The 23136-nt window shown below is 32.6% G+C and overlaps 1 protein-coding gene across 3 annotated transcripts; it reads right to left on the reverse strand.

Moving 5' to 3' along the window:
- Window positions 1-5069: 5069 nt before the first annotated feature.
- Window positions 5070-20240, reverse strand: LOC138309055 (serine incorporator 3-like). Of its 3 annotated transcripts, none has more exons than XM_069250177.1 (13): window positions 20078-20240; window positions 18721-18885; window positions 18034-18239; window positions 17427-17506; window positions 16948-17085; window positions 16429-16505; window positions 15770-15863; window positions 14968-15054; window positions 14129-14282; window positions 11361-11434; window positions 7602-7613; window positions 6094-6244; window positions 5070-5388 (listed from the first exon to the last, which is right to left on the reverse strand). In XM_069250177.1, exons 1-13 carry the CDS (start codon window positions 20096-20098, stop codon window positions 5250-5252), a joined length of 1398 nt encoding a protein of 465 aa, XP_069106278.1. In that variant the 5' UTR covers window positions 20099-20240; the 3' UTR covers window positions 5070-5249. The 3 variants fall into 3 exon arrangements, with proteins under 3 accessions (XP_069106278.1, XP_069106277.1, XP_069106279.1); XM_069250176.1 differs by lacking the exon at window positions 7602-7613 and adding an exon at window positions 9927-9941; XM_069250178.1 differs by lacking the exon at window positions 7602-7613.
- Between the last annotated feature and the right edge of the window lie 2896 nt (window positions 20241-23136).

The raw sequence follows: 23136 nt of genomic DNA on the forward strand, positions 1-23136 counted from the left end.
TCGATTGCCATGATTGGAGGGAATGTTTCCGTCACCAGTAGTGAAGTGGAATTGAATAAGTTTAGAATACAAACTGTTGTCTATGTGTACAATTTGAGTAAATTATATTATGCTTATCATGTATTAACTGAATTCTTTTTCATATGTTTTCGATTATACACTACAAAGAGTTGATATATTCAAAAAGGGTAACACTTACATGTCAATAGAAGATTACAGAATAGATGTGTGAGCCCGTAACGCCTTGCTGGTACATGTAGGGCTCTCTCCACCCCTGCATGATCCGGAGTCACATATCAATTATATGTACAAATGTATTTTCAATGTTTACGGTTAGTTGTATGGTTTTGCTATAGATTTCATATAACAAAAGAGTAATGCGTCATAATTAAGATAATCAAAGTACTGTAATTACTGAAGGAAGCATTGTTCACATACAAAATTGTATGATATTTTGTCTATTAAGATAAAACATACAACATCTTCCTCAAAGTTCATTTACATATTCTTCGATTATATTAGCACAAAGGATGTTTTATTTTATACCAATCAACAATTGCATTAGGTTTCTTAATTTTACTGCCATGATATATATTTTTAGACTTAATCTTTGAAATTAATTTCATGACAATATATTCATCAGGAACACTTGACCTTTATTGATAATGAACAAAGTCGGTGTTTTATACTAAAATTACAAACTATAACTTTGACATAGACTGATCCTTTTCTGCCATCTGTCCTCCACCAAATCACATCATTACATTTTTAGTCGTTTAAGTGATCCCTGATGTTTTATACTACTTTTGTTGTTTATATTCCTTATTTGCATATTACAGAGTTCTCTGCCTTTGTGGGTAAGTATTGATTGTGACGTCATGTGTTATCGAGCGTAACGTCATACTTTTCGGAGAAAATGACGTGAATTGCGCTCACAAAATAATGACGTAACAATCGATACCTACCCGGAAGGGAGCTAACTCTGTAATATGCAAAGACGGAATATATGAATGTATGTTATAAAATGTCATTGTGATTGAAAGAAAGTTCATGGGTGCAATGGAACGCATTGGTCACTTGCTACCTAGTATTTTCGGTCTATGCTATCAACTAAGATCCAAAGGACAATGGCCAATACTAGACTTTTCCAAAATGAAGATAAAGTCATTATTCATCAGTATTTAATGAAAACAAATATTATTATACAGGTTAAATATCGGGTCTTCACGCTTGTTATGAAGGTGTTAAAAATAGCTTATTTGACTCCAATGACTTTGTTTGAATGAAGGTCAACATAATCTAATAAATTATTTGGACATACTAAGAAGTCCTGTACTTTATACTAAATTTTCTACAGTTCCAATACTTGATAGAGTCAATTGGCATCTTAGCTAATGACAAGAAGTCAGTTAAACGTTTATGAATAGTTTGGTGCCAAATCTGATTTAAACTAGAGCAAAATATCTGTGTATTTTCTGACTACAATTGTTGGTCCGCATATCTTCTCGGAAGAGATTCGTGAAGAACATACTAGGAACTTTATCCAAAGATCAGGAGATTCTTTTAAACCAGCCAAAGATGTATCCATAACATCCGATGTTGTTGCGAGGACATAATGAAGATTTGCTGGAGCAGTCGGAAAAGGACTCTAGTGGTCAAAAGGATTCTGCACAGTGGACAAGGCAGATCGGGAGCAACCAGTTACCAAAACAGAGAGTGATGCCGCCATGTTTTTTGATGAACGATGTTTACCTGAGAGCTAAGAAATTTAAGTAAGTAAATTGGTCAATAAAATTCTCCTTCATTTCCTTGATATCAATTAAATAATTAGGATGCAATTAATAAAAACAATACTGATAAAACAAGAAAACACTGCCAATCACAAGACTATTTATTGGTGAGATTTCAATGGTAATGTACAAATGCAAAGAGTATCTTTTTTTCTTTAGAATTTATGTCTTACAAGTAAAATGTATACAATCTTCTGTAGTATATGAAATATTCAATGCGCATTCTTCATCACAAAAATGTGTTGTATTCGACCCAATAATCGTCCATATCCTCCCTAAAATTCTCATCTCACTTTTTTTTCCTCATTTCTGCGGTATCAAACAAAACGCCCACACTTCTCAGAAGAATGCATGCGCAATTTAAGGTGTTTAAATGGTCTCGTCTAGAAAAGCTAAGTTGTTTAAAAAGTTCCATCTGATTGTGATATCTAAATAATCAACCTCCAATATCTCACCACCTATCGCTCCTATTTGGTCAAATACGACACTATATAATATTAGACATCTCCACTTCTGAGCGTAGATGAACGCGTACTCGGGTTCGTCTCAAGCATATACCAAAACGTATGGTTAATGTCCTGTGCATTTAAGCATTTCTTTAGTGATAGAATTATTAAAGGTAGGTTTCGCCCAACCAAATAAATATTTTTTTGTGAAATGCGATAAGCGGAAGAAAAGATGAAAAAACATATTAAAATATCTCAATTTAATTTCTTTATGTGTTTGAGATTGAACAAATGTGTCTTGAATACAAAATTGAAGGAAATCCTTGATTTATTACGGTGTCCGTCAGACAAAATAATATGCAAATGAAGCTGCGATGGATTGTGTTGTCGAAGTTTGGCGCATGCGCATTGTCACGCACTAAAAGTAAACAAAATGGCTGAACGAAAGTGTGTGCGATGAAAAAAAAAATATCTGAATCGGCAACAAAGTGGAGGAAATTATAATGGATTCGGTAGCACCCTAGGATATCTATAGGGAATTAAATTCAGAAATGGCATGTAGCAATAGAAGAAACAGAAGCCACATCTCAAGCGGAACTTGCCGGGATCTGTTGGGACTCGTGTAACGGCATTGCACGTGGTGAGTTAAATTTCAACACATATGCCAGCGCACAAATACAGACTAACTACATGTATATTTGTTGTACAAAGTTAGCGAGCGTATGTAAGTAACATGAAGTGTTTTAGATTATATGATATGTATAAACAGTCCCTTGCACTTCGATTTGTTGTTGTTGTTTTTTTAACTAAACATGCCGTGGCAAGACTGTCACTTCTATCTGACATTTTGTTGCACGCTTCCGTATGTTGCTGCGGCCTCGTTTTGGAAAAAATACGTCATGTTCTATGTAAAGCTTGACTTCGCTCTATTTTTAGAGGAGTATTTTCCTGGTCAAGCTTGGCAACTGACCACCCATATTGTTCGCTGTATGCATTGAAAATGATCTGAAGATTATATCTATGTATAGGATAAATTTCAATTTCGTAGTCTTTATATTTCATTGGGCGAAACCTACCTTTAAAGAACTACATGTACAATATGATTGGTTTTATAAACACCAAGTATCCTGTAATAAATAACCATTACACATCTTCACTTATTTAATAATAAAGCGTGATTCTAATCTTGATACATCCCCAGCGTACGCATCCGTCTACCTATATATAGTAAGCCTACACTCAAAACTGGTAATGTCTAATAAAATGGAGAAGAAAATATCCGTTCAAAATATGACTTGAGTGTAGAACTTATAATTAAGACCGACATTTTAGCAACCAAAAATAAAGACCAGCTTATAAAAATCTTTATTGGGCACCAAAATGGACTAATTAGAACAAAATTTGAGCTGTGTTTAAACACCACCTGGCTATAAAGACCAGTTTTTTTTTTTCTTGTCTTCATAAGAATATGTTCATGTGGAAACAATGACATACAACATAGCAAAAAAATATTTATATTGTGAAAAATTCTACTCGAATATATCTAAAAACTGAAAATATCATTATCACACGAAGTGAGATTGATGAGAGTACAAAACAATAGACAACAAAACATCACAAATAATTAATAACAATTAATTCCTACCCTGACGAGAATTAGTTACGACATGGATAGCCAATGAGAGGACTGTTAATTCATTGTAAACTGTATACCAACTTATTTTTGCAGCGAATTCATTTCACATTTTCTTGTCCAGTGACTTTTTCACGGCGTTTTAATCTTACGATTTACAGATACAACGCCCTTTTTCGAACTGATTTGTTTTCCCCCGTTTTTCATTGCATGAGCAATACGAGAAATGTAATTGCCAGTTAGAATAAGTTGTTTTACAGTAATTCATAGGAACAAATTTTGATTATATGTTTATAAACGATATGTAGAGTTTGCTTTACCTCGAGAAGATACTCAATTTAGTGAAAACCTGGGTAATTAAACAGAAAATCATGGATGATTACAAATATTCTAATCCAAACAAAACAGTTATACAAGTCCCGATATTACTATCTTTATACTAACTATTAAAATAAGATGTGTAAGCTTCACATAGTATATGGAGAAAGAATATGAAAGTTCAACTGACGTATCCAATATGAAATTTATATATATTCAAAATCATAATTTTGAACTGTTTTGTAGTAAGTTTGCACATATATTAAAAAAAGTAATCTAAAGGTGGGAGTTATCTTCGTAAATGATTTTAAACGTTAATATGAAAACCGTAACCTTGGTAACTTCTTGGCTTCTTCCAAGTATTCAAAGTGATAATTAACAAAGTGTATGAAGTTTTACAAATTAAATTTCTTCATAAAAATTTTTAGCAGAAAATTATTATTTTTCATAGATACCAATAAAAAATATTAGCAGAAAATTATTATTTTTCATAGATACCTATGTAACTTTTAGTAGATATTAATTTCTACACAAACCAATGCAAGTAATCTCTCGATCAAATACTACTGCAGAAAGATGATCACCAAATGATGTGCACAAAACAAATTAAAGCACTGTGAGTATAAATAAATATTCAGCAAGGCTTGCAGGCCTTATTACCATAAAATGTATATTTAGTCTTTCAACAGAATCTTGTATTCTAGAAATGGAAAATACTCCTCAGAACTTTCATAATGAAAGAAACTGTTCTAGTCTCTAAATCAAATTTTTTCTAATGTCTTAATAGTTGACTGAGTGAATTGTGTTTCACCTTTGATCAACAGAAGCTCTATATAACAATGTTTATTTTTGGTTTTAATTCAGAAAAAAACCGCTAGTGAAAATAAAACGACTAAGTCAAATAGACATAATTAAATAATGTTCAATCGTCGTCACATAAAATATCATGACTATATCACATCTGTGTATTCCTCATCACAACTGATCAGGTCTATTCATCCAGTTGTTCATGTCTCCAACCTTAACACTTGAGTGTCTGGCTTAATTCTATGATTATCTCCCTTAGCTGAACTCTCTGTTGCGGAGGATCAAAGGAGCCACCAGTGTCCAAACGTAGAGGGCTAAACAGACCCAAGTGGAGGAGATCTTCACCCACAGGGCAGGCATGTTGTAATTCAGCGTGTTGAAGTCAGAACTCGGGCTGAAAAATAGCAAAGTCAAATGTCAAAACCAAATGAGGTTGAAGGAGGAAGAATGGGGTTAAATAGATAATGTGTACTCTTCTAATATTTCTATTCTTACTCTTGTCTTGTTCTTATTGTTTACAATTAGAAACATTGTAATATATCCTAGATTCCTGTAAGAACAGGATATTACTATTAACCTTGACATTTGACCTTTCATACATCTACCTGTTCCCCTGACCTTTCATACATCTACCTGTTCCCCTGACCTTTCATATATCTATCTGTTCCCCTGACCTTTCATTCATCTACTTGTTCCCCTAACCCTGTCATTTTAACTTGCTGAGTTTTACTTACCATGCTGGCATCAGCATATTTGACCTCATCAACACTGACCTAACCTTGACCTTTTCTTTTTACCTTGCAAACATTTTCATGTAAAGATTTGATTAATCATGACTTTAATGTCTCCCTGTAACATTTCACCTTGCCGACACTTCATTTGACCCTTTGATCTCGCAATCACTTACATGCTCTACTGACCTTGGCCTTTGAATTTGTCAACATTAAACTTTGACATAACCGACAATTAACTTGTACCAGCTGGTTAGAAAGGTCATGACTTACAGAGCCCTCAACTTTTGACCATTCAGACACTTACCTGATTTGATGACCTTGACCTTTCCCCTCGCCGAGACTTAACATTGACCTTGGACACTTACCTGTACCAGTTTGTGAGGGTCATCATGACGTACAGGGCCCCCAGACACAACATGAAGTGGAAGAAGCTGTAGCTGTAGGCGACAGTGTCCTCCTCGTTATCCCAGACGTTCTGACCTCCCTTCTCCTCATCCTTGTCAGATTCTGTGGAGGCTGAAACAGGCAATGATCTGTTATAAACCTGTCAATCCCTTACAGGTAATAAGTCATTACTGACATCTGGTTTAATAGTCAAAGCATAAAAAGCAGTGTGAATGAAGTATTCACATGTTACATTAACTACTGTAACAGCAGTAATATGGTATTAATAAGTAAGCTTTGCTGCATATAGATTCACTTCTAAGATGTGCATCTACATTTTATTGGTAAATTCCTGTTTATATTCATGCACACGTGTGTACTTCTGACAAACTTTCACTTCTCATATACCTATGAAAGTAAACCTAAACAAAGCTAAGAATTTTACCACATCTGTAAAATACTGACAAATAATGATCGCTGATGAAGTTTTACTAGACATGTGAAGCCTAAATCTGTATTCATTATAAAATGGTAATTTTTGTGTTGGTTAGTAACAAAACACACAAGTTGAAATCAAACTTTAGTGAAGTTGCTGTGATAGAGTTAAGGGATAAAACACTTGGTATACGTAGTGAGAAGGCTGTTAAGAGTTAAAAATGAAACAATACTACAGATACACATGTACATGTTATAGAACATTTACAGCTATGAAACTTTACGTGGTATTTGAATGCATTATTTTTATACTAGAATATTAATTCGCAAGTAAAATTCCCACTATAACATGTGGAACTATTGTAAAAGACATGAAGCATACTGTCTTTACTTTTGAAGTCTGTTCAGCATATGATGATATTAGGCATATCAGGAAATAAGCTCTTGTGGTTGTTAACAGCGAGGACCAAAGTAAACCAGTGTTTCATAGATCTTAAGGATACATGATGACATCTAGCTGCCTTCACTTCAACAGAAACCAGAATTTCATGATTCTTTTCCATCGAGTACATCAACTACTACAGAGTTATCATTTGGAGAGGTAATCTAATTTTGATAAATTAGCATTTTCATAAATTGAATATCTCAAAAAACATGATTTTACATATCACATCCTTTCGTATGCATGACACTTTTAAGGGCTACAAAACTGATTTGCGAAAACATAATCCAAAAGAATAAGTTCCAATTAGTAAATCACGAAATTTTACAACTATACAGTATAACGCATAAAATAACATGATTTCAATGATACATGAAATCTGGTTACCATGACTAGGAGATAAAATTCTGGTTACTATGGCTACATCATGAAATCTGGTTTCCAAAACTAACATATAACTATGAACTCTGATTATGATTATGAGAAAATCGAACAAGAAGTTTTACAAATAACACAAGATTTTAGCACGCCTCAGAACAAACAGGCAGTAAATAGAGTTTAGAGCAAAACTAAAACTTTATCATCAGACAACTACATCAACACTATACACACCTTGATATTCAGCTGTAAATAACAACAAAATCACAAACGTACAGTCATGCAAGTAGGTGGAAACAAAAAGGTTTGGTGATATTAATCTTACATAATGAATTTGACTCAATAAGCACATAGGGCACTTTAAAAATATTGAAGGGAACTTCAAAGTTGAGAGGTGGAACCAAAACTATTTTAACCTTTCAAAAGAGCTTTTGCGCAAAGTAAGCCAAAATTTTATATAAAAGCAATTGATTAATGAAAAGGGTGTGTTTATATCTAGGGAAGGGAGTATCAAATACGTGATGTTGCTTTCTTTCTTCAATTTGTTAAATATAACAATCATTAGCCTTTAATATAGGTTATCAATGATGGTTTTCCTCCTTTCATTCATCAAATTTCAAATGTAAAATCTGCACATCAACTACACCATTAAATTGACGAACGATTTTTAATATAAGCAATATCACAAGCATGTGACTGAACTGAAAGCATGTGACTGAACTAAGTGTTTTTTCAGCGTTTTACCACTGACGATAATAAGTAGATAAGAAATGCAACTTTCAACTTTTTATGCAACATTGATTGAAAGCATGCATTAGCAACACAATCGCAATCTTGGCTATGTATACAAGCTACTGCTGCCTAGTTTTGTAAGAAAAACTGGACCCTGAATGACAGAATGAATTTTATATTCAACAGATTCATCCTAGAACTTGAAAATCGATTAAAAAAATCGAAAATCAATAAAGATTTATAAATATATATAGAAGTCCTCCAACCCTAGCCAAAAGTTTGATAATGTCTTCAAATTAATTTCATTTCTAATTACAGAACTGACATTTAGGATTGGATACTCAGGTAAGTACAGTGTATGTCACAGTACAAATACCACATAATGGTATCAATGAAAAGGTACTTTATTAATTAAATAGCACATCAAATACGCAGTATTTTAACAATACTTGTACTATATCTACGATAGTCTCTATGTTTCGTTCAAGCAGAAACATATATACATAGAGATTGGCAACTCCGCCATTTTTACGATAGGCAGATGTGCTTAAGGGTTTTTAGATAAATTTTTAAATAGTTAGATACAGAAGAATAACTTTGATATGTTATAAAAGTTAAATAATTTTCAGATGGTTTGAATACAATTTTGGATAGAAAAAATATATTTTAACTTATACATTAATAAAATAAAATGCACTTCCGGTTTTGAAAGTCTGATTTTCGAAAAACCAGGTAAAATTGCTGATTTTCATGCTTTCAAAAATAATATTAAATAACATCAACCGGGAAAATTGATCACATCAAACCATGATGTAATGTGTAAACTTTGTATTGATGTAAAAATATCATGTTTAAAAGAATACACTTAAAAGTAGCTGGCCAAGGGGAAATGCGTATAAACTGGAGGTCCCGCTGCCTGTCAACAAAGACAAAGAAGGAGCTTCCTATCTCTATGTATATATGTTTCTGGTTCAAGCTTTCATGTGAGAGAAGAATGTTGAATTAATACAAATATGAACTTTATTAGCATACAACTATAGATGTTAATTGTTCTCTTCCTTTGGAATTGTATTAGATTTCAAATTTTCTCTTCGTAATGGAAACTTTGAAATCTTGATTAGCATATTTTACATACTGTATATTATTAGTATTTCATGCTTTTATTTTTTAACAAAAAACTGTAAAGGTGTTTTCAAATGTATTGTTATAACATTTTGTATGAAACCCTATTTATCTCAAAATGCTTCATGGATTTAGATAAGAAATGAAATATCATTAATAGAAGAAGTCGACAATACATGGCGAATCATGGAAAAATTACATAGCAAAACAAGAAATTATTTCATAATTCAATTAATACATCAAATAATTCCACTTTTTGTAATTAATCATACACTTTTTTCTGATGCTTTGCAGAACTTCAACACGCAGGTGAAATTATTTTATTTTTTTACCTCTAGTTGGTTCTATATAACTTGTATAACAAGTAGATTTACCCACCTATCTTTACCCACCTCTCTTTTATTGTTAATTATTTTAATTAATGCATGTGATAAAACGATCCTATTTAATGTGCTTTAAGATTATGTGATAAATCATAAACTAAAGTAGCAACATGTCATTCAAACCAACTCAGTGGGGACGAGCTTCAAAGGAAGTAAGCTTGCATTTGCTTTCTTTTATGTGGTTGGAACAGTTTAATTGGAATGATTTAATAAGGAGAACTTGACATGATTTTGATGGATTAAGAAGAAACATGGAATTTATTTTGAACTTTGTAAAATCGTTCCACGAACTATTCCAGGCACAGAAAATGATAACACTTACATAAGAGACTTTCACCTGAAGAGTGAATACAGGGACATAACTCTAATAAACTGCAATAACTCTGATATATAAGTGACCAATCGCCTGCATGTGGTACAACTAGTACTGCATACAACATGAACTCTTTATATCAAATATTCGAACAGTGAATTCACGTATGAGTTTTCCTTTGTAACATGTGTATAACGAATTAAAATTATAACAAACTAATTTCATTGGTCGCCAGACGTTTGTTATAACTATGTTTTACTGTATAGTTATGTGTGGTTTCAGAGTTGTTAAGACAGCTGGCGAACCGTCAATTTTAATATTGACTTGAAAACCAAATTACACTTTAAGCTCCAAGATCATGACACAGTCTCAAGTTGTTTATTTAAAATGTCTTAAGTTTAGACTTAGCCATTCACAGGATGATTTTACGAAAAAAAAAATGATTAGCAAACGAAAGTTTATTTAAAGCCAAAAATTGTTTCATTTTTCCAGAGCCAGAGTATTAAATGAATCATCTAATTATCATAAGATTCTTTTAAATAGCTATTGCTATAATAATCTTGGAATAATAATGAAGTACATGTGATATATAGTTACCTTTTCTAAATGTAAAAGAATTCTTTTCAAAAACTTATGTGCTATGATTATGATTCTGTCTTTTTTCAACAATCACCAATGATCTATACATTAATATATATTTCTAACCTTTTTCAATAATTAAAAGATTAGCGATAACAAAAGCGTTTTTGCCAAATGAGGATCATGATAGTGAATTCCATGATACAGAAAAGTCATGCTGCATTTCAAAAATAGCACAATTAGATTTTACAAAACATGGTTTGTAATCAGTACTGCTATCAGATAAATATAACTTGGTCTAGATTTTTAACCCTGATCTGTTTTTGTACAATAAATATGATGATACTATAATGATCATGATGACAATAATTTTTAATGTGTCTGGTATAAATATTGACACCATTAGATATGTTACATCACTTAACACTGTGGAACACAATTAAGGTGCAATGATGCAATGCTGAGCAAACAGAGTTACAACATTTCAGTGTAGTAGCATAATTACCATTTCAATCAACATTTGACATTGATTTCAAATAAAAAATCAATCACTATTTACATTTTAGTACATTTTGTTAACCTATTTCTAATTTGACTTTAACACTCAGTATAAACCGGTTCTTGTCTAATCCACATACCTGTGTAATCCGGTGTAAATGTATGATGTTTTTCTTCGTAATTTAAACTGTATACTCTGGAAACCTGGCTACATCACACTAATATGCTGGTCCCAGTGAAATCTGGTTTTATAACAATTACTTCTGCCATTGATGCGCTCTGACAATGACCATTATTTATCATTATTGGTCTTACTCAAACATTACTGAACAAACATATTGATTGGTCCGTCACTAAAAGTCATACCTGTATCAGATTGAAGAATGGTTTTCTCAGACATGGTCAACTTTCCTACTTGGCTGTGGGTAGAGGTTCGGATGCTGTAGTATTGAATGAAGAAAATATATCATAAGTATCAAATTCAACAAGTACCCTGTAATAACTAGCACCTAATACATTTCACGACATTCATAGTCCAACCATCCAACCATATTACATTACTAATGCAAGGCTGTTGAGGCCCAGTGGTCAAGTCACCCTGAAATATTACACATGCACCTGGTACTACAACTTTTTTCCATACTATCAAATATTGTTGCATTATGATATGCAGGGGTGTACAATTCCACTGGCCCGACGTCTGGGGCTAGTGAATTTCAGGTCAGGGCTAGTGGCTTCACGATCATTACTAGCCCGTGGGCTAGTGGAAATTTCCTGATAAAAATCTATCTTTACATTGAAATTTAGTTGTAAATCAGCAGTTTAGCCTTTTATTGCTGTTCAGAATTCTACTAGCAGTAAACATGTGGTCAAAACTGAAGCGAAAATATCATGAATGTAGTTTTACAACCACAGATGGTTCCCAAACGTAAATAACATTTTTCATCTAGGTGCATCAAACGCTTTGTTATGTAATTGGTGAAAGTTAAGCGCTTGAGTGACCCAGATGGCCATGTGTTTGCCGATGTTGTTGACAGACAGGGAACGGGAAAATCTAGATTTCTAGACTCTAGATAAAAATTAATTATGAAGTGACTGTTATATTATTTAGCATCACTATCATTTTAGTGTTATAAATTTGAGTATATGAGGGTTGGATTCAGAAAGTACTACTGCTGTGAGATGGATAGAGGATCGTTTTGAAGTATGAAATAATGGTAATTTTTAGTCCTGTGCACTTGCAGATCTATACATATATATAGGTATGCTTAGTTAATTGACACAAATAAATTCACTAAATGTTTTTCAAAATAACTTAAATAGAATTGAAATCTTGTAAATGAAAATTAGCAGTGCAATTTAATAATCATTTACAAAATATTTTATTGTAAATTGTCAAATTGAATTTGTGTACAGTTCTTGGAAATAATTTATATGAAATTATGGAATTGGCAACATTTTATTCAAATCTCATGCAAATGTTACTAGATAAAATGGAGTTTTTTTTTTAATATTCATAAAAATCATGGAAAATAAGTAAGATCAGTAAAAAGTAATTTTACTTCAAGATTTTGTTACAAAAATTTCATGAACTGTACTATTTACTAAATTCTAATAAGTTCATCTTACATATAAAATGAAAACAGCAGATATTTAATACTGATTGTATTCATGTTATGTTTCCTTGCAAAGCTTTAATATCAAAGTTAAACTTTAATAGATATACTGATTATGTTTTCTTTCTTTACATCTAATGATAGTTTTAAAGCAAATATTTGAGTGATATAAGAACTATAATTTCAAATCTGAAATATTTTGCATGCGATGGCATTGTTGCATTATCAATATCGACTCAATAATGTTTTCATTATTATATGAATACCTGGTTCCTGTGAAACAATCTGTGTGATATCTTTATTAGCAGATATGGTATTTAACACACTGTTTAGACATGTATTTGTTCTGTACAGGTTTGTACAAAATCCAGATAGAGTAAAATGTGCATATGAAAATGAACGAAAAATAGGGCTAGTAGTATTCTGATCAGGGCTAGTGAAAAATTGTTGCTACTAGCCCTTGGGCTAGTGCAAAATTTTTGGAATTGTACACCCCTGGATATGGCTACAATATATCTGAAAATTTGAAGTATGGCACGACTTTATACCTGATAACAGAAATAACGAATAATGAACATGAAAGGCTTGCAATTGTAGGTCAGATGGTCAATACAAAACTTTAAAATAAAGAGTGACAGCATTAGTACATCGAAGACCAAATCTATTTGTCATCATTTCTACCGTCTCTTTGTTTTGTTTTCCAAGTAGCAGATGCATTTCTGAATGAAAATATTATTTCTATTTCATGTTAATATATCTGTCACTACAATAAAATAACAATGCAATACTTATTCAAACTTATAAGATTAGTGTGTGGTAATTATTTATAAATCATGCACCCAATATTAGCAATAAATAACTAACCAAAAATCATTAAAATATTCAAATAGTTAATTAAAAAAAATATAAATTTGTCAAAAATCAATTATTAAACTTCAATTATGCTAATACTTATCGATTGTTTGCTGGAAAATAGTGATTCTAATATATCAAACTTAAAACAATACACAAAAACAGGTATCATAAATTATACTACTTATCAATGACTAGTTAGGTCAAGCTGACATAACAACGTGTTTGGGTTTTATTAGTTTAAAGTCCTATTAACAGTCAGGGTCATGTAAAGACGTGCCAGGTTTGTTGGTGGAAGAAAGCCGGAGTACCCAGAGAAAAACCACTGACAAGCAGCCAGTACCTGGCAACAACCCACATGGGATTCAAATTCGGGACCCAGAGGTGGAAGGCTTCTGGTAATATATTGAGACACCTTAACCATTCGCCACTGCGGCCCCATCTATCAACTTGCCACTGAGATTAACAGTATTAAATAAATGGTACCTGAAACATGATATCAAACATATTCTTTGGTGTGGGACTTAACAGTATTTTTTTCAAAGATATGAGATTTCTAGGGTGAACAAAAGAAAAGAAGCTGCAACTGGAACTGCTAATTTCACAAAGTACAAATAGTGCCTGCTGTAACAACAAATCTGTTTGACCTAATAAAGATACACATACCTAGAGTAGAGAACGGCAAACAGCCAGAGCAGTAGAGCCAACAGACTCTGGTAGTCAAACTGTCCGAACACCATGGAGCTGTCCGTGCCAGCCGAGGAGGGAACAGTGGTGTTACCGCTGAATATCGCTGTGATGCTTGGGTTACAGGAGGTATCTAAAACAACAAGATTTCACTAGGAATTTGTAAGACATAAATGTTCCCATCTCCGTTTCCAAATGGGATGGTATCGAATGTAACGGTGGGACGTACACAGGATTAGACGGATATGGGTAATACTTTGCCCTCAATTTCATGGCAGGGGTATTCTTTTTTTAAAGATTACATTGGTTTTACAAATATTCAAATATAATTCCATATAGCTGTGTATTTCATATAAATGAAGTTATTATGAAAGGTAACTATATTTTGCATTACTATTAGATTCTAACAATACATTAATGACAGTATTATGATTTTACAAGAAGTTTTGTCCTACACATGAATAATTCATAACAAATATTCTTAAGAGTCATATATCACTTAATTATCTGTAGACTCAGCCATACGATGTGTCATAGATAAATTATACTTTTCCTGTAATACTCCTCAAACTTTTGATAAATTTGGAGCAAATGTATATCTTCATATTGAGACTCATCAAATTTTAGAAGATCAGTGTTCTGGACTCAACATTCCTTTTTTCTGAGTAGACCGCGCTTTAGATAAATGATGGATGAATTAAGCTTGGTGAAGAAATGTGAGGACATGTAATACTACTAAATACAAAGAAAACGGTGGACGATTTGGAGAAGAAAGAAGAGATGAATACAAAATAAATCTGAAAAAGTTATAATGGTACCTGGGTTGTTAGACATGGCTGACCAGGTCAAGTACTGGACATACATGGTGATGACCGCAGACTGTAACAGGCCGGACCTAGGGTTCACTGTAAAATATAAAACACATTATAATAGGTTTTAATGACTGCAGACTGTAACAGGCTGGACCTAGGGTTCACTGTAAAATATAATGACTGCAGACTGCAACAGGCCGGACCTAGGGTTCACTGTGAAATATAAAACACATTATAATAGGTTTTAATGACTGCAGACTGCAACAGGCCGGACCTAGGGTTCACTGTGAAATATAAAACACATTATAATAGGTTTTTGTCACAAAAATGTCAGTTTACATTGTGTCTTGTGTACCATTGATTCAAAATCTAAACAATCTGTCCAAGTATGTATTATCCTTTAATTTACGCTTATTCCACAATGTTACTTTAAATAGCTTATCCAACTTATTCACCCGTAACGTTGCTTTCTGTTGTTTCACTTGAAATGTAATATACATGTCTGTTCTTTCATTTATTTATCCTAAAATCTCTTGAAAATTTGAATGATGTCCTATATAGAATTTTAATACTAACATAAAACTTTTAAGAATTTACATTTTTTTCAAATTTTTAATTTGTGTCCATAAATTCAAAAAGATTATGTTGATGTATATTAAAATACATACAGTAATTAACTACCTAGCTTTCACGTTAAATTAAATTTCGCTGGTGCTGCTTTGAATCACAAAATTACATGCATCGGTGTGAAAATGCTGTAAGGCATGAAAACATCATGATAAGTTATGTAAGAGAAGATATAGCTGACCTTCCTGGACAAAAGGTAATATCGCCAGAATAGAGACCGCCAAACACAGGATCAGGTTAAAGCTGACGAAGAACTTGTGCAGAGTACAGTCTCCCTGTAAAATATCAAGTAATGATCACAGGGGCATGATAATATAAAACACAGGTTAATACTGACAACGTCATGATCACAAGGGCAAGACACATACAAAACACAGGTTAATACTGAACTTCTGTAGATGAGTCTCCCAGTAAAATATCATGCCATAATCACAGGGACCAAACAACTGGCTGGAATCACAATAATAAAATATCCCTTTTTCAATTAATCAAGCTAAAATATCATTATGAAATGAAAATAAGAACACATTCTTTTGTGAATAGAATTAAACATAGCTCTTTAATAGACCTTATTTTTTCCCAATTGACAAATTGTCATCAATTTAATATGTACAAACTTTTCTTTTGTCCTGTATCTGAATACCCCTCTTTGCATCTACCATTGCAGGTAGGCATTGATTGTGATGTCATATGTTTGCAAGTGTAAAGACATTCTCAAGAGAAAAGGACAGGGAATTTTGATCACAAAGTATTGATGTCACAATTTATAACTTCCTGCATGGGAGATAACTATGTAATATGCAAAGTCAGAATATTACTCCTAAGAATGTTGTTACATACCGTGGCGTAGTACACGTAGAAGAGGATGATAGCGACGATGGCAATAATGTAGAAAAAGACGGTGAAGAACAGCAGTCCTGGAACAAAGCAATATTTCATTGGGTAAAGTGATATACTTATTCATCCCTAAAAATTAATAATGAACTATTCCAGCATTTATATTGGAATAGTTCAAATGTGACTTAGGGGTGAATGAGTGAATATGTATTTCAATATTCAAGAAAATATCACATAACAAAAGAAATTCTAATTGAAACATTTCAAAGGTTAATGAAATGTTTGTAAGACATAAATACCCTTGGATTCATACAAATTAGAAATGTGAGAGGACAAAAATTACACAGGTAAAACTAAATACATCCATTTTATGGCAAAGACATAAAATATCCACAAAAATAACTTACCAGGACATCTAGTAGACAAGACATTTTACTGATCTTTAAATGATAATCCAGCTTCACAACTGTGTTTCTTAAATCTTAATCTATGTCAGAAATGTCTTTTCCTTCTTAAACTTACCAAAGTAATAGCATTTAGATTCCGTCTCCTCGTATTTCTCGACCCAGCTCTCGGCCCAGCCGTGCGCGAAATCGATGATGAGGATGAGCTGTATGAGTATGAAGAGGAAGGCTCCAATCATACCAATCACCATCCACACTGTAACACAGAGGTGTGAAAATAAATACACAGTCACAACAGACAGTTTTACGGGCATTTAGGGGTATCGTATAATTATTATCATGGGCCAAATTCGTAATGAATGTTATTTCAAATTTTAGCCAAATTCGCAAAAAAATAAAGGTTACTTTTGGAAATGTTCTTCCAAACCTATCAATATTCTTCTGTAATGAGGTATAAGGCCCATCCAAAAGAATGGAGGAAAAGCAGAATCTTGTTTTTACTATCCTTCTTTTTCATCTTCATTTGTTTTCTACAGCTTCATATCCTGGTACATATACATTAATCACATTCTAACATTGTTATTGTGAGCCGAATACCTTGTCCAAACTCTCCTCTTGGGATGAAGAAAGCTCCAACACAGATAGCTACGACGATAAGTAACTTGATGGCCCAGAATCTGGAAAATGAAGAATATCACCTTGTAATGTCACAACATATATTAATCATTTGAATGGAATCCAGACCTACAAAGATTTTCTACAGAGCCTTGGTGATAGTGTGTTCAGACTTAACCTGTTGATGATGGTACCTTTTAACTAATTACATTCCATATTCTCTTAACAACTGAAATTCACCCATTGAAAATAAGGTACCAAGGTAAGCATGAAATTACATTTTTCAGCATGACATTGTGTACTTATTAAATATTTTTGTGTGATAGTTTCATTTCACGAGAGAGCTTGAACATGAAATCAAATGCACAATGTATATAAACGCATGATTATTAGTAACAACCCTGGATTGCAAATTTATGTCAGCGGGAATATCTTTTACATAACAAAGATGAGATATATACTTGAAAATTAAGTGGTTTATAGTTATCTAATGTCCTCATTCATTAAAATATCAACTTCTTTTAACAGGGCCTATGATTTAAATTACATTTATCTTGAAATACAATTTTCCCTAAAAGCAATGACTAACCCGTTCTGGATGCCAGCTCTAGGATCTTTAGAGGACTTCACGTTGATCATGATGATGGCGAAGAGGAAGAAGAATGCAGCCAATGAGAAACAGATCCTGTACACGGATAGGTAACCCACCATGTCGTCACACATCGCCGCCTTCTCACTCGCATTCTCCTCTGCAAATATGTCTATTGTGAAGTAGTCTTTACACAGTCCCGGTATCTGTAAGGTTAAAGTTTTTAAAATTACATCGTCTGTTCAAAAGTATAATAAATAAAGATGAACCTAGAACGTATTAACCTGAACTAGGACCATATAATTCAGAATTTTGATTGGCCTTAGGCCATAGAAGGGGTGTGCAATATTAGTGAATTTTCTTCATCCTTTAATTTTTGAGATGAAATTGAAAATGTAATTAATAAATTGACTATGGACACATGACGACAGACAAAAGGCAATTGGCCACATGAGACTTTGTTTCAAGTGACCTTAAAATCATTATCAAGATGATAAGATCCTAGCATTTAATGGTAAATATAATGATCAACTTATAATCAATTATGTGCTCTGTTACGAATATTAATAAACAATTTGTCAGAAATCATCCGCTGTTTTAAGTCATATTATTACAGAAACTCATATGTTAGAAGACAAACTGAATTTTTTCTGATACAATATGCATATGCCACAATTTAATCCTTACCTTATCCAGCGCTCCTCGAAGGCCAGGAGCCAGGAAAATGGAGGCGACGATGGTTCCAACAATCAGAACGAGTGAGTACCCTATCCGAGTTGCTGTGGAGTTCTTGCATGATGGACAGGCAGCACAGCACAGACTACAGGCAGCACTTCCACAGCAGCAGGCCAGCTATAAGGGAGGACAATGAAGAATATACTGAGATAGCAAAGAATTAACTCAAAATAAATTATAAACCACTTACAAATCTGCCCTATACAACATAGCACTTCCACAGCAACAGGTGAGCTAGGGAGGACAATGGTGAATACGGACATAAAATATGATTAACTCAAAATAAATTATGTGTATAAAATTATAGGCCATAAACCCTATAGTATAGCGTACATATGTAGCTGTAAGGACCAGCGTCCCATAACAACAGCTGACTATCGGTAATTATATGTAACAGGGTGCAGGATTTATAATAAATTTAATCATTGCCTTGCCAGAGATCGAACTGAGGACCTCTGGATTAATAGTCTGACGCTCAACCGATCGAGCTAAAGAGAAGTTCTCTCTAGCCGAGCGATATATTGCGGCTAGTATTGACCAGGGTTAACATTACAATAAGATAGTGGCAGGAGTTTGTATAAACTAAGTGATACACTTCACTGATGGATAGGCCTATAACGTCAGGGATAGTAACTCCTGGCGCAATAAGGATGGCGTTCCAGGTTCTCCTCTGGTTACAAAATTGGCACCCAATAAACACCCACAATGGAATATAATTCAATAATTGGGTCTCATGTACATGTATTTAAGGTAATAATCGTAACTTCTATGACGACCAGCTGCAGTTTCAAATGAAGGTTTGTTTAAAAACTCGACTTTCAACAACTGCTGTACCAAAGTTAATAATTATAAGAAATCATTATAAATATTCTTTGAATTTCAACTACATCTACAAATACTACAAAATCGGGGTCGAATCTTACTTGACTTTTTTTTATAGTTACGTATAGCGTTACTTTAACTGTTACAGTGTGATATAAAATGGCTGTCAGGGAAATCGAAAATGTTTTTCTTTCATATTTTTGAAACTCGAGTAGGCCATCTTTCAAACGTAAAAACTGACAGAAAGATTATATTATTTACTACATATATTTCATCTAAAAATATTGTAAAGTGTTGATATCAACACACTATATTTATCCATTAGGCCTACAGAACAGACAAGCAGAAATATCTCTGGTTCTAGGAAGTAAATTATAAATAAACAACCATTATCGTCTCGTGACAAAATTTTGCATTGCTAAAAATAACTACGCAGATCTCAAACTTAACACGATCGAAAGGAATATCGAACATTGTTGATACTTACCGAGCCTACAATACAGCCCATGTTTCTCTCAGATGAGCAGTTTCAATATGAGCTGAATAATTTTTTAAACCGTATGACGTTTAGTCATCAAAATCCTTCTTGTTTATGTTTTGCAAATGGCGTGTGGATATTCTAATATATAAAGCATGACCGGAAATGGATAATTCCGGATTCACACCGACGACACGAGTGCGCTTAAATCGATGGAAACACATAATCACTAGTTTGAATTGATGAAATTATTGCCGTGATTTTTTGGAATATTTTATTTTGGGATAAATCAGGGCCTTACTTTTATATCATATTTTAGTCTTTTGAGTTAGTGGTGAGGCATCTTCGCTAGCCAAGGCTTTTGATGATGTTAGGAAACATAAATTACTGCATGGGCCCGCACGAATACAACAAATAATAACAGAGATTTTAAATAGGTAAAAAAAACTCGATAAAGGTAAGTAAAATTGCTATTTAATTTTAATGTGTGTAAATAAGTGATAAGTTTTTTTAAATAATGAAATAATCATTATATCTGGTAAGATATTCTTATTATTTCTTAATCACTATGCTTTATTCTCAGAGTTTTCAGAGTGACATGTAATATTCTTTACTTGCTACAAAGGTAGAGAATTAATTTATATTACAAATCACTTGAAAAGTGAATGCACGAAAATGATAAACATTTAACTTACTTTAATAAATAACACAGTAACATATTTTTAGAATAAAGAAGTCCAAACTAAGAAAAAGTCTAAATCTTGAACTTATAGTCTTTCTTTTATAGGTTCATAAGTCCATGGAATTAATCAATAAAGGTCATTTCATTCTTTAAATTGTATCAATAATTAATTGTAAGTAGCAGTACCTGTTGATAATATTAGTTACAAGTAAATACGTACATATATGTATGTATACAAGATGTGGTGCAAGAGCGCATGGTTTGATTCCGGAAATCACTTCCGTCAACGGTATATTACAATCGACTACATTATGGAGACTTTCGCAATAAATAATATAGTCTACACCGTTGCATTTTTGTGTGCGATATAACCGTGACATACATGTATAATGTAGATACATCAGCACATTTTACATTTTATTTAGTAGCTCTACATTTTCACATTCTTTTCTATGACCTACATTTGTACATGTATCTTATTTTCACTTATGGATTACTAGAGTTAAGGATGTATTCTTCTGTGGTTTCAGTCCCGTTGAAGTCTCGTTTCGACATAGATCAAAAACGTTATGAGATTTTCAAATACGATTTATCAATATATGTAGCATGTGGTTTGTAGCAAATTTTGTGAAAAAAATACATTTCTAATTTTAGAAGATTTTTTTACACAGCGATTTTAAGAAATGGCCCATTTTGCGGCCATTTTGAAATTGTGTCTTTTTTGGCTTTGAGTAGAGCCACCGTTTTCCCATTTTTTACTTAAATTGTTTTTACTAAAATCATCACCGCGTCAACATTTTCAGCTGTATCGAGTTAATTTTTGCTGTAAATCTTCACTGGGTTCATGTTAATTAAAATATTGAACATTAATGTGTGAAATGATATACTTTTGTCACTTTATTTTTACATTCAATGGTAATTTGGGCACTTTTATTTTTTACTCAAAAATATTGAAAAATAAATATTTAAATGGGGCCAAAAAGTAAGCACACGGACCCCCCATTTTTCTGCCTGATTTAGAAAGAATAACCCTTTCCCTATAGATATGCAAACTATTGAGAAAAGTTTAATACAAGAACTTTTTCCATAAAGGGTTAAATTTGACAAAAATGGCTGAAAATGGTGTATTTTGGAGCTCAAAATTAAGGGGTAGGGGTAGCATATGTTGTTATTTTGAGAAAAAATATGACTCTTATTAATCATAACTGGTATATTTTCAATGAAGACTACTTGAAAATAAATTCTACAAACATCCATACATATCAAACACCTCATTAGGGAATTATGGCTTTAAATTCTAGTGTATGTGGTCAAAACGGCTAAATTCCAATAAAATCCACTATTTTGTCATTTTGGTATCTTTGAGTGACAATAGCTCAAAAACGAGCACAAAGACATATGTTTTTTCTTCCATTTTCTTTCATGGTATGAACTCCTGTTTCCAAAAATCTATATGAGAAAAAAAGTTTAATACAAGAATATTTTGACTTCTCAGAGGTGTACATCCTTAAGTTTAGTAGGCTTATTTAAAAAAATAAAAAACAAAAAAACTTTTTTTTTTTTAAATAATTTTCTTTTTATTCAGGTTTTTCATCATTGCAATTTACAAATTATCATAACTATCAACTCGTTAACTCTCACTCTTATATATACAAGAAATTCACTTACCCATCTGATTCACACAATAGGTATTACATTAACAAGTAGGACCATATACCCATCTGTACAAACTCATGCATGCATGCACACCTACTTTCATACACCTACAAGATGCTTTGTTATATACATTTTATTCTTGTAAATCTATAAGAAAAGGACCAAGAAAAATGCCATAGGGAGAATGTTCAGTAAATTGCAATGTTTTAGAAGAAAGAAAAATTAGATAAAGATCAAAGAAATTTAAGAAAATGAAATAGAAAAAAAAGAAAAAAAAAAAAAAAAAAAAAAAAAAAAGCAGAGAGGTTAGAAGAAGGGGAAGATAGTTGATGACAAGATGGTAGAAACTTCTGTTTCGATCTCTCCTTTAGGCCTACCTCACATATTATTGCCGATGCCCTAGAAGTGTTACATTGTTTAGCTAGATGCAAAACGTATGTCTGCATAAAATATAATATTGCTTAATTGTTATAAGTTATCTTTCAACATTTACGAACTCATAAAGAGTTACAAAAAAAAAATATTTTAAGATTATATAGTTAAAGTCTCACTACCTTTTCGAATAAAATTAATAAAAACAACTTTAAAACACTGATAACATAATAAAGTTTATATCGATGGCCTAAGATTAGGTTTACACCACCAAACAAATTAAAAGATTCTCAGCGTAATCTATTAAATTATAACAGCGAACATTCATTGTGATATTCTATCTAACGTGCGGTGCTAG

The sequence above is a fragment of the Argopecten irradians genome, chromosome 15, assembly GCF_041381155.1.
Source record: "Argopecten irradians isolate NY chromosome 15, Ai_NY, whole genome shotgun sequence".
NCBI classification, from domain to species: domain Eukaryota; kingdom Metazoa; phylum Mollusca; class Bivalvia; order Pectinida; family Pectinidae; genus Argopecten; species Argopecten irradians.